Source organism: Oncorhynchus kisutch, linkage group LG29, assembly GCF_002021735.2.
Source record: "Oncorhynchus kisutch isolate 150728-3 linkage group LG29, Okis_V2, whole genome shotgun sequence".
NCBI lineage: Eukaryota > Metazoa > Chordata > Actinopteri > Salmoniformes > Salmonidae > Oncorhynchus > Oncorhynchus kisutch.
Genome location: NC_034202.2, coordinates 28529299 through 28542885, shown reverse-complemented (window position 1 = coordinate 28542885; position 13587 = coordinate 28529299). Strand labels below are relative to the sequence as shown.

The following is a 13587-nucleotide window of genomic DNA, read 5'->3' as shown; positions in this document are numbered from 1 at the left end:
TCAGAGTCATGGTTAAGAGAATAGCATTGAGCCCAGAGCAGGATGGCTGTCCTATGAATGGTGACCATTGTTCGGTGAGTAGCTCAACTTACCTCTGAGGGCCAAACCTCAGAGATAAAACAATGAAATACAAGTAATTTCAATGTTCTCTCTGGTTGTGGCTTAGCATAGATACCAGTTACCCTTTTAGGAAATGAAAGCAACATATGAGGAAGGGAAAATGCGGCTAACAGAGGGTAAGAGAGAGGGAGAGAGAGAGGGGGGGGGTTGCAATGGTAGATTAGAGGAAAAGCTCAAATGAAGTGAATAGAAAAGACAGAGGGGGTGTGGCCTTAGCTATAATAAACTCTGGAGGAGATAAAAGAGATTTTGGAAACGTTCTCTGGTCCCGGCCCCTAATGTTTTGTTTGCTCATGTGCATAATGATTGAGTCTTTCACAGGTTGCTACAGGAGATAAGGAGATGTTGGGAAACAAAGGTAGAAAGAACATGTAACATGAATGATCTCCAATTTGGTTTGTGCATCCAGGAAGTAGTCAAATGTGTGTGTGTGTGTGTGTGGTGTGTGTGTGTGTGTGTGTGTGTGTGTGTGTGTGTGTGTGTGTGTGTGTGTGTGTGTGTGTGTGTGCGTGTGCGTGTGTGCGTGCGTGCGTGCCAGTGCGTGCCAGTGCAGTGAAAAGAGCCATGCTATTTTTGTCTGTGGTCAGGTCTGAGGCAGTGGCAGACAATTCCTTGGTTCTGATGGCTTTATACTGCACTTACAACAACAAGCTCTTTGAAATAATGTACATTTTTCAGAGACAAAGGGTCCTCCTATTGTAAGTGTTTGTATACAGTATATGGATTTTGTCATATTGAAAGTGTATATTTCTCTCAGCAACAATGGAATAACCATACACATTGTAATGGGTAATAGTCTAGTGGATCCTCAGTACCTCTTCTACTTCACAGAGGAGGTCCAAAGGGAGGAAACAGTCCACTCACTGGGTCTGTCAAAGAGCTGGCAACAGTCCAGATCTCGCCACACTTATAACAGGCATTCCTTCACGAATACACCCCACTGCACAAACACACAGACTGTTCCCACACCCTCACTCAAAGTACATGCACAAGAACAGCTGGATGTATTAAGAGATGTATTTATGTCGGCTATAATCAGTCTCGGTTGTTTGGGTTGTCATATGGGTTTTATTTATTTTTATTTAATCCTAACCCTATGTAATGGATGTGAAACGGCTAGCTTAGTTAGCGGTGCGTGCTAAATAGCGTTTCAATCAGTGACGTCACTTGCTCTGAGACCTTGAAGTAGTGTAGTTCCCCGCAACTTTTGTGGAGCGATGGGTAACGACGCTTCGTGGGTGACTGTTGTTGATGTGTGCAGGGGGTCACTGGTTCGCGCCCGGGTATGGGCGAGGGGACGGTCTAAAGTTATACTGTTACACCTACAATCTAATATTTATGTTATTTAATCCTAAACCTACAATCTAATATTTATCTTTAATCCTAACCCTACGATCTAATTTTTATGTTCTTTAATCCTAACCCTATGTAATGGATCTCGTCCTCCTCTTCTGAGGAGGAGTAGCGAGAAGGATCGGAGGACCAATGGGCAGCATGGTAAGTGTCCATAATGTTTCATCAAAACACAACAGAACACTGGAACGAGACAATAAACGTGAATAAACTAAACAGTCCCGTGTGGCAACAAGCACTGACACGGAAGACAAACACCCACCTCTCAAAAGTGAAACCACGCTACCTAAGTATGATTCTCAATCAGGTACAACGATTGACAGCTGCCTCTGACTGAGAACCATACCAGGCCGAACCCAGAAATCCCAAATGATAGAAAAAACGAACATAGACAACCCACCCAACTCATGCCCTGACCATACTAAAACAAAGACATAACAAAGGAACTAAGGTCAGAACGTGACACCCTACAATCTAATATTTATGTTCTTTAATCCTAACCCTACAATCTAATATTTATGTTCTTTATTCCTAACCCAACAAGCTAATATTTATCATTCTTTAATCCTAACTCTACAATCTAATATGTATGTTCTTTAATCCTAACTTTACAATCTAATATGTATGTTCTTTAATCCTAACTCTACAATCTAAGATTTATGTTCTTTAATCCTAACCCTACAATCTAATATTTATGTTCATTAATCCTAACTCTACAATCTAAGATTTATGTTCTTTAATCCTAACAGTACAATCTAAGATTAATTTTCCATCTATTTGTGATCTACAGCAGTGGTTCCCAAACTTTTTATAGTCCCGTACCACTTCAAACATTCAACCTCCAGCTGCGTACCCCCTCTAGCACCAGGGTCAGCGCACTCTCAAATGTTGTTTTTTGCCATCATTGTAAGCCTGCCACACACACTATAAGATACATTTATTAAACATAATAATGAATGTGAGTTTTTGTCACAATCCTTGGGAAGTGATAAAGAGCTTTTATAGGACCAGAGCACAAATAATAATATAATAATAATCATTAACTTTGCTGTTTATTTAACCATCTTACATATAAAACCTTATTTGTTCATCGAAAATTGTGAATAATTCACCACAGGTTAATGAGAAGGGTGTGCTTGAAAGAATGCATATAACTCTGCACTGTTGGGTTGTATTGGCGAGAGTCTCAGTCTTAAATCATTTTCCACACACAGTCTGTGCCTGTATTTAGTTTTCATGCTAGTGAGGGCCGACAATCCACTCTCACATAGGTATGTGGTTGCAAAGGGCATCAGTGTCTTAACAGCGCCATTTGCCAAGGCAGGATACTCTGAGCGCAACCCAATCCGGAAATCTGTCAGTGACTTCTGACTAAATTCAATTTTCACAGAACCGCTTGTTGCAATTTCGATGAGGCTCTCTTGTTCAGATATCGGTAAGTGGACTGGAGACAGGGCACAAAAGGGATAACGAATCCAGTTGTTTGTGTCATCCGTTTTGGGAAAGTCTCTGCATAATTGCACACCCAACTCACTCAGGTGCTTCGCTATATCACATTTGACATTTTCCGTAAGCTTGAGTTAGTTCATTTGCACACAAAAAATCATACAATGATGGAAATACCTGTGTGATGTCCTTGTTAATGCAGACAGAGAAGAGCTCCAACGTCTTAATCATAGTCTCAATTTTGTCCCGCACATTGAATATATTTGCGGAGAGTCCCTGTAATCCTAGATTCAGATCATTCCAGCGAGAAAAAACATCACCCAGATAGGCCAGTCGTGTGAGAAACTTGTCATCATGCAAGCTATCAGACAAGTGAAAATTATGGTCAGTGAAGAAAACTTTAAGCTCGTCTCTCAATTTAAAAAAATGTGTCAATACTTTGCCCCTTGATTACCAGGGCACCTATGTATGTTGTAAAAGCGTTACATGGTCGCTGCCCATATCATTGCATAGTGCAGGAAATACACGAGAGTTCAACCATTTTCACTGTAGTGTCCAAAATGTTTTTCAAACTGTCAGGCATTCCCTTGGCAGCAAGAGCCTCTCGGTGGATGCTGCAGTGTACCCAAGTGGCATCGGAAGCAAATGCTTGCACGCTCGTTACCACTCCACTATGTCTCCCTGTCATGGCTTTTGCGCCATCAGTACAGATACCAACATGAGCAGCAGCTACGTTTGGCTACATGCGGACCGTTAGTGAAATTCCCTCGTGAGAGTAACTGTTAATGTGATTGGATGTTAATTATTTGACTAGGCTACCTGTATTTGACATTGTGTTGTTATTTCGCTGAACACTAGATGGTTTCATTTTATTTTTGGCAGTGAAACGAGGCTACTCAGGCGAGAAAAAAACCTCACCCAAATGTATAGCCCTGTTGGAAAATATAAATGGAATGTTTGAAAATGTGAAGATATATATATATTTTTTCAAATGTATATTTTACATATACATGTAAACATATTTTAAAAATGTGAATCACATTTTTAACGGCATTGTGCGTACCACCCATACCTGAACTATGGTGTCGGGGAGCATGGGGATTGACTCCAGACTTTTTTATGTCCTCTCTGTCACGCCTTGGTCTTAGTATTTTGTGTTTTCTTTAATTATTTGGTCAGGCCAGGGTGTGACATGGGTTATTGTGGTGTGTTTTTGTCGTAGGGGTTTTTGTGGGGTGTCTACGTAGTCTATGGCTGCCTGAGGCGGTTCTCAATCAGAGTCAGGTGATTATCGTTGTCTCTGATTGGGAACCATATTTAGGCAGCCATATTCTGTGAGTGTTTTCGTGGGTGATTGTTCCTGTCTTTGTGTTTTTCTTCATTTTAATAAATCATGAATCATCATCACGCTGCATTTTGGTCCGATCCTTGTTCTACCTCTTCGTCAGAGGAGGAGATAGAAGAGAGCCGTTACACTCTCAACCCTCAGTCACAAACTATTCTGCATTTTACAACACCACTGCCTGTCATATCAGCTCAGAATAAGCTCCATGAATGGAGGAACATGCCCAGTACACCTTTTGTTTGGCTGTGATTACACATCTAAGCAACCGTGCTCCATACCAGTCCAATGTTCTTCCTTGTTAACCCTCCTGCTGTGTTTCGGTCGAATTGGACAGATTTACACATTTCTCTCCGGAAAATGTAGTTAATTTAATCTGATTGTCATAAGGTTCCATGACTTTGTCCACAAAGGGCATCTGAACACACAAAATACATTTGGATGATTTTCATAAAATTTATGGTGTTTTATTTAACTTTTGTACACTTGTGTTCCCGGTCAAAAAAGGCCGGTCATTAGAAATGAATGGGTGAGACTACAATTAGTGTATAATATTGAGTTCAGGCACATACCCATTCATCAGATGGACACACTTCCTCTCCCAGACCCCCACATGCATGTGTGTTTGAGCACACACACACACACACACCTCACTCCCCTTCTTGGCTTCCATGGCAACCCCCAAGGGAACCTTTCCCCAATAGAATCTTTCCCCCACGGGAACCACACCTGTTGGCATTCTCACAAATAATCGCAGCTCTGGTATATGAAGCTTTTTTGAGGCCTTGCTCACAATTAATTCTGTGGCAGCACAATGACCAAACAATATACTGTGTGTGAGGCTCTTAATCATATCTTTGATCATGACACTGGTGAGGAGAGAGTCCTTGTTAAACTTTGACACAAAGTAGTCTGTGATAAATAACACAATATGTTTCATCTGAGTATTTGTTATAGTCAAAATAATCCATATATTATGCTTTTTTTTCAACTCAAAAACGAGTTGTATGAGCTCAGGTCAATGAGGCCTACAGGCCATGAATAGCAAATAGAAGTTCAAAACTTGTAATGTTCACAATAATTTAAGTTGATAAAAAGATGTAACACAACATTAGGTGATAATACATGTATTATTATGGATTTATAATCAGCTATAATGGGGTGGTTATTTTGGACCTGGAACACAGAATGAATTAACATGAAACGAACACAACAGGAAAGTTAAAAGCTATGGAACAAATAGCATTTTATCAACACCTCAGTAAATATTACAGCATGTTTTCCCTGGTAACTCACAATGTACACACAATGTGTTCTTAACCTGTTTATGCCCAGACACAGATTGTGATTGAATAGTGTTCAGTCTCTCTTTGTTCACAGTTCCTTTTCATCCCCTCATATCGTTAGAGCTACAGGACTAGAACTAGCTAGAACCCGAGTCATATACATTGAGTATACAAAACATTAGGAACACCCGCTCTTTCCATGACATACACTGACCAGGTGAACCCAGGTGAAAGCCATGATCCCTTATTGATTTAACTTGTTAAATTCACTTCAAATCAGTGTAGATGAAGGGGAGGAGACAGGTTAAAGGAGGATTTTTAAGCCTTGAGACAATTGAGACGGATTGTGTATGTGTGCCATTCAGAGGGGGAATGGGCAAGACAAAATATTTAAGTGTCTTTGAACGGATATGGTAGTAGGTGCCAGGGGCACCGGTTTGAGTGTGTCAAGAATTGCAAGAACTGCAACTCTGCTGGGTTTTTAGGCTCAACAGTTTCCCCTGTGTATCAAGAATGGTCCACTACCAAAAGGACATCCAGACAATTTGACCCAACTGTGGAAGGCATTGGAGTCAACATGGGTCAGCATCCCCGTGGAACAGAAATTCGACACTTTGTAGAGTCCATGCCTGACCAATTGAGGCTGTTCTGAGGGCAAATGGGGTGCAACTCAATATTAGGACAGTGTTCCTATTGTTTTGTACACAGTGTATATATATAGAGAGTTGGGTCAATTCGGTTTCTATCTGAACGTTCTGAGAGCGTCACTTTCTCCTCCATAGCCGTTGCTAAGTGATCGATGACACTTCCCCATTGTGCTGTTTATTTCTAATAGTTTTCAAAACCTATGAAGATGTCCAGTGAAAGCAAATATGCCATTTATTGAGACCACAACACAGTACCGACTTGGATACACATTATCCTGAATGCTAATCGATAAAAACGTCTGTTAAATTCGCTACTGTGTTTTGCGTGTTTACAGTGGGTCGTTTCATAGTGAACTGTCGGAAGCGCTCTCGTATTGTTACATCACCAAAATGTTTTTAGAATAAAGGCGCAAACATGGCAGCTGTTCTAAAACATGGCCAAACTCTGGATATAGTGTATGTGGCTTTGGCTAGAACTTGATTTGGTAAATATGATTTAACCTTTATTTAACTAGGCAAATCAGTTAAGAACAAATTCTTATTTATAATGACGGCCTTCCCCGGCAAAACCCGGACGACACTGGGCCAATTGTGCGCCGCCATATGGGACACCCAATCACAGCCGGATGTGATGCAGCCTAGAATTACACTGCCCCTCTGTGGCAATGAGAAGTAATGCAAGTGTTCTCTAAACACATACAGTACACCACCACATCCAATAGCTTTCAATTGTATTGTTGTACTCTGCAGGACATAAAGTTTAGACCTACACCATTATATTCAGACAATGGTTCCTGAAAAATACCACTTGTTATAAACAGAGCAGCAGCTCAATATATATATATACACCTGTGTGTTTTTCAGGTGTTTGCTGCCCTGCTACTGCTGTCATGACTGACAGTATGAACTGCAAATAGTGCCGGGAAGACCTAAGTGGGAAGAAGTACGTTAAACAGGAGGAGACCAACACCTGCACTGAGTACCGCCACCCTATTGGCATCGACTCCAAGGTGTTTGTTTTCATGACTGACTGTCGAGATGTGTTTATGAGTGCACACTGTCTACCAAGCATCTGAGGAAGAAAACTGTTACTCTCCTTCCTTCCTTCCTTCCTTCCTTCCTTCCTTCCTTCCTTCCTTCCTTCCTTCCTTCCTTCCTTCCTTCCTTCCTTCCTTCCTTCCTTCCTTCCTTCCTTCCTTCCTTCCTTCCTTCCTTCCTTCCTTCCTTCCTTCCTTCCTTCCTTCCTTCCTTCCTTCCTTCCTTCCTTCCTTCCTTCCTTCCTTTAGGAGCTGCAACATAAGGGCCCCTATTGGCACGCAGACTGCTTTCGCTGCTACAAGTGCTACAAGTTGCTAGTCAAGGAGTCTTTCAGTGCTAAGGAGGACGGCATCATATGTGGGAAGTGTAGGAGAGGATGCCCCTCGTTGTCACACCTGCTACAAATCCATTCTAGCCGGTAGGGGGCACTATGGGCTAAGACTCACTGTCACTGATATGAGTTAACATGAAATTCAGCAAGTGATATTTAAACCCACTGTACGCTTAATCTTATAGACACTCTCCATTATGTGAACTTAGATGTAATTAGTAAACACTTTCTTAATAAATTACAGTTAAGTGCCATTAAAGGGGCAATCTACTGTTCAAACAATAACAAAGAGGCACTCTGCCACTGTGTTGGTAAAGAGCTAATGGATGGAGCTGGAGAAATGTAACCACTTTAAAATTAGACATAACTTAGGATGGACCATCCATAAAATGTATGTTTTGAGGGTATACAGTGTTTGTTTACAATTATGTTTACAACCAATTGAGTAAAACAAGCTTATATTTTGGGTTCTGATGAGGAATGACTGAGGCATGACTGAGGCATGAGGCATTTATAAGTTCTATTCTTCAAGAATCAATGGATATACATAATCAATTTAAAAGTCCCAAAATGGACGTACTAATTGCAGATTGCCCCTTTAAACCTTCCTTGAGACTAATGTGAATATTTTTCTTTACTAAAGGCTCTGAGAATGTGGAGTATAAAGGCGAGGCACGAGGACTGCGGCACGAGGACTGCTTCACCTGTTTCCACTGTAAAAAACAACAACATCCGCTCTCAAAGCTTCCTGACCAAAGGTACGGACATCTACTGTAACCTTTGCCATGAGAAGAAGTTTGCCAGGATCTGTGTCAGCTTTAATCAGGTTACGTAAAGATGAGACTTTTTTCAACAGGATCAAAATCCTTTGATATAATTGATGGATGTCCATTTTAAATAAACCAATTGGACCAAAGTGGTTGGTTAGAAATCAGTTGTTCTGCCCTATAAATAACATCCTGTTTACGGTATGCAAGTGATGCATTGTTTCTCAGCAAGTAGCCTTGTAGTTTTTAACTTTTTTAGACTTTTTGAATATTATTCAATGGGCAAAAACGTAGCGCAATGGTCTTCAGCGCAGAAACTTCATAAAGGTAATCTGGCAGAAGGACATTAATCTACAAACACAAATATAATTTTATGTACACTACCGTTCAAAAGTTTGGGGTCCTTGTTGTTGAAAGATGAGCAATTTTCCCCCCATTAAAATAACATCAAATTGATCAGAAATACAGTGTAGACGTTGTTAATGTTGTAAAGGTGTCACTAGGGACTAGGTGGGTGAAGGAATCAGGCGCAGAGAGTTCCAGTTGTGAAAAATGCTCATTAATACGGCACACAAAAATGACAAAAACAACACAGGGTGCCAAGTTCCGAAAATATATCCACCTCTACCTAAAACACACACACGTAACATAAAGACAATCCCACACAAAACAAGGGCGGGTACACGTACTTAAAATAGGGAAGCTCATTAAGCCGTACAACAGAACACAGGTGAAACTAATAAGACAAAACAAACAGGCAGGGGAGCCAACTTCGGCAGAAGTCGTGACAAAAGGACTATTGTAGCTGGAAATGGCTGATTTTTTATGTAATATCTACATAGGCGTTCAGAGGCCCACTATCAGCAACCATCACTCCTGTGTTCCAATGGCACGTTGTGTTAGCTAATCCAAGTTGATCATTTTAAAAGGCTAATTGGTCATTAGAAAACCCTTTTGCAATTACAGTTGGAGTCAGAAGTTTACATAAACATAGGTTGGAGTCATTAAAACTCATTTTTCAACCACTCCACAACTTTCTTGTTAACAAACTATAGTTTTGGCAAGTCAGTTAGGACATCTACTTTGTGCATGACACAAGTAATTTTTCCAACAATTGTTTACAGACAGTGGGTCAGATGTTTACATACACTAAGTTGACTGTGCCTTTAAACAACTTGGAAAATCCCAGAAAATGATGTCATGGCTTTAGAAGCTTCTGACCAGATAATTGACATCATTGAGTCAATTGGAGATGTACCTGTGGATGTATTTCAAGGCCTACCTTCAAACTCACTGCCTCTTTGCTTGACATCATAGAAAATCTAAAGAAATCAGCCAAGACCTCAGAAAAAAATTGTAGACCTCCAGAAGTCTGGTTCATCCTTGGCAGCAATTTCCAAACGCCTGAAGGTACCACATTAATCTGTACAAACAATAGTACACAAGTATAAACACCATGAGAACACGCAGTCGTCATACCGCTCAGGAAGGAGATGTGTTTTGTCTCCAAGAGATGAACGTACTTTGGTGCGAAAAGTGCAAATCAATCAAAGAACAAAGAGCAAAGGACCTTGTGAAGATGCTGGAGAAAACAGCCTTTTTGTGTGGATGGAACATTTCTGGGATTTTTTATTTCAGTTCATGAAACATGGGACCAACACTTTACACGTTGCGTTTATATTTTTGTTTACTGTAAATAAAAGTTCAAATCCAGGCATATCAAATGGTTGCGCAAAACACACTGCCCTAATGAGGATTCCCCTCTAAATTTGACTTGACTCTCTCCTGCCCCCTATCTAGGCCCTCACCACAGGGGGAGTGAACTACCAAGAGCAGCCATGGCACTCGGAGTGTTTTGTCTCCAGCTCCTGTCAAAAGCCACTAGCTGGGACCCGCTTTACCTCCCATGAGGAGAAGGCTTTCTGTGTGGACTGCTACAAGACTACTGTAGCCAAGAAAGGCAGCGGCTGCCAGAACCCCATTACAGGTCAAAACAAACACACACGCACACACACACAAATTTCACTATTGAACGATTGTACACATTTGTAATTGTTTGTTGTTTATTCTCTGTCCTTCTGGTTTCGGCAAAGCCACCAATGTGGTGAATTACGAGGGCAGCTCCTGGCATGAGTACTGCTTCAACTGCAAGAAGTGTTCCCTGAGCGTGGCTAACAAGTGCATTGTGGCCAATCCAAGGGATATCTTCTGCTCAGAATGTGCCAAGAAGCTCTGAGGTGAACTTGGAACAGAAACCGTGTGCCACGCCCTGACCTTAGTTATCTTTGTTTTCTTTATTATTTTGGTTAGGTGGTTTGTGTAGTTTTTGTATTGTCTAGGGGTTGTTGTATATCTAGGTGTTTATATGTCTATGGTTGCCTAGATTGGTTCCCAATCAGAGGCAGCTGTTTATCGTTGACTCTGATTGGGGACCATATTTAGGTCGCCATATTCCTTGGGTATTTCGTGGGTTATTGTCTATGTGTAGTTGCCTGTCAGCACTCGTGTCTTATAGGTTCACGTTCGTTTTGTTGTTTGTTTAGTCTTCGTCGTGTAAATAAAGAAGAATGTATTCTTATCACGCTGCGCCTTGGTCTCCTCGTTATGACGAACGTGACAGAATAACCCACCAAACAAGGACCAAGCAGCGTGAAAAGGAGGAACAGCGCTTAATGGGGAGATGGACCTGGGAGGAGATATTAGATGGAGCAGGACCCTGGACACAGCCGGGGGAGTATCGCCGTCCTAAGTAGGAGTTAGAGGCAGCGAAAGCGGAACAGTGATATTACGAGGTGCATGTCCTGAGGTGTGTGTCCCCAGCCCGGTACCACCAGTGCCGGCACCATGCACCAGGCCTACAGTGCGCCTCAGCAGTCCAGAGCGTCCGTCGACAGTGCCCAGTCCTTAGTGTCTGGCGACAGTACCCAGTCCAGAGCATCCGGCGACAGTTTACAGTCCGGCGACAATGCCCAGTCCTTAGTGTCTGGCGACAGTACCCAGTCCAGAGCATCCGGCGACAGTTCACAGTCCGGTACCGCCAGCGACGGACCCCAGTCCGGTACCGCCAGCGACGGGCCACAGACCGGTACCGCCAGCGACGGGCCCCAGTCCGGAACCTCCAGCGACGGACCCCAGTCCGGTACCGCCAGTGACGGGCCACCGTCCGGTACCGCCAGCGACGGGCCCCAGTCCGGAACCTCCAGCGACGGACCCCAGTCCGGTACCGCCAGCGACGGGCCCCAGTCCGGTACCGCCAGCGACGGGCCCCAGTCCGGAACCTCCAGCGACGGGCCCCCGTCCGGAACCTCCAGCAACGGGCCCCATTCCGGAACCTCCAGCGACGGGCCCCAGTCCGGAACCTCCAGCGACGGGCCCCAGTCCGGAACCTCCAGCGACGGGCCCCAGTCCGGAACCTCCAGCGACGGGCCCCAGTCCGGTACCGCCAGCGACGGTCCTCAGTCCGGAACCTCCAGCGACGGGCCCCAGTCCGGAACCTCCAGCGACGGGCCCCAGTCCGGAACCTCCAGCGACGGGCCCCAGTCCGGAACCTCCAGCGAAGGGCCCCAGTCCGGAACCTCCAGCGACGGGACCCAGTCCGGAACCTCCAGCGACGGGACCCAGTCCGGAATCTCCAGCGACGGGCCCCAGTCCGGAACCTCCAGCGACGGGCCCCAGTCCGGAACCTCCAGCCACGGGCCCCAGTCCGGAACCTCCAGGGACGAGCCCCAGTCTGGAACCTCCAGCGACGGTCCCCAGTCTGGAACCTCCAGCGACGGTCCCCGTCTGGAACCTCCAGCGACGGGCCCCAGTCTGGAACCTCCAGCGACGGGCCCCAGTCTGGAACCTCCAGCGACGGTCCCCAGTCCGGGATCTCCAGGGACGGTCCCCAGTCCAGAACATCCTGCGATGATCCACGCAGCGAGGGTCTCCAGCCCTCCAGCGACGGGCCCCAGTCTGGAACCTCCAGCGACGGTCCCCAGTCTAGAACATCCGCCGATGATCCACGCAGCGAGGGTCCCCAGCCCGGGGCCTACGGCGAGGACTCAGTGTAAAGAAGAGGGGCGGTGTCCAGAACCAGAGCCGCCACGAGGTTAGATGCCCACCCAGACCCTCCCATATAGGTTTAGGTTTGCGGCCGGGAGTCCGCACCTTTGGGGGGGAGGTACTGTCACGCCCTGACCTTAGTTATCTTTGTTTTCTTTATTATTTTGGTTAGGTGGTTTGTGTAATTTTTGTATTGTCTAGGGGGTTTTGTATGTCTAGGGGTTTATATGTCTATGGTTGCCTAGATTGGTTCCCAATCAGGGGCAGCTGTTTATCGTTGTCTTGTTGTTTTGTTAGTTTGTTTAGTGTTCTTCGTGTAAATAAAGAAGAATGTATTCTTATCACGCTGCGCCTTGGTCTCCTAGTTATGAGGAACGTGACACAGTGGGCCTACTATGCCAGTGTGTCAGGTTGTAATGCTGAAAGTAATTGTTTTACATTTAATTTTACAGCGATAGTGTGGGATACAAACATCTGGGTTAGAATCAGTTGATTCAGTCGGGTATTCAACTGTCTTTGTTAAGATTGGGGTCATATTCAATAGGAGACATTTCAACCCTGGGGTACATCACAACTGTAACTGTCCATTCAAAGGTCTTAAAGGGAAAGATGATGTCCCATAGCGATTACTCATAATAGCTATTGTGACGGGTATGGCATTTGTGGGTTTGTTATCAAGAATAAAATAATATATTATTTCCACAAAACATTGCGGAGGACTCTGCTTTTCTTTTGTCATCATGATAGTTGTAATTAAATGGCATTGTCATATATTGGGCACAGTATATACTATTTTATTTTCATATAAAACAACATGAGATTCAGATGCTCATCATCAGCACCATGGACAGCTGCCTAATCAATCCAGTAACAGACATTTCACTTTACAGTGTGTATGACATCAAAACTAAGAGATTGAAAATGTAATGAACATGCATTAATTTCAAGATTGGAAAGAGCAGTAATCTGGGAAGAGATCTTACATACAGCCTACAGGCGGATTCACTGGCACACCATGTAAAACAGAGGTAAGAAGTGAGGGGGTGGAGCCACAGTCATATATGGGGTTTCAAGGTGTGTGTAGACGAATTCAGGTCTCACTGACACTAGAACACTACAGGTCTCACTGACACCAGAACACTACAGGTCTCACTGACACTAGAACACTACAGGTCTCACTGACACCAGAACACTACAGGTCTCACTGACACTA

General features: G+C 43.9%; 1 protein-coding gene across 1 annotated transcript; it reads left to right on the top strand.

Moving 5' to 3' along the window:
• The first annotated feature begins 7487 nt into the window (after positions 1-7487).
• On the top strand, positions 7488-13081 carry LOC109874395 (P17/29C-like protein DDB_G0287399). Its single transcript, XM_031808791.1, has 4 exons — positions 7488-7650; positions 8207-8321; positions 10131-10567; positions 10874-13081. The coding sequence occupies exon 4, from the start codon at positions 11175-11177 to the stop codon at positions 12423-12425; it is 1251 nt and encodes a 416-aa protein (XP_031664651.1). The 5' UTR covers positions 7488-7650; positions 8207-8321; positions 10131-10567; positions 10874-11174; the 3' UTR covers positions 12426-13081.
• The last annotated feature ends 506 nt before the right edge of the window (positions 13082-13587 follow it).

What these genes read in the sequence shown, in the direction of transcription:
- LOC109874395 (XM_031808791.1), top strand. Translation starts at nt 11,175, where the DNA reads ATGCACCAGGCCTACAGTGCGCCTCAGCAGTCCAGAGCGTCCGTCGAC.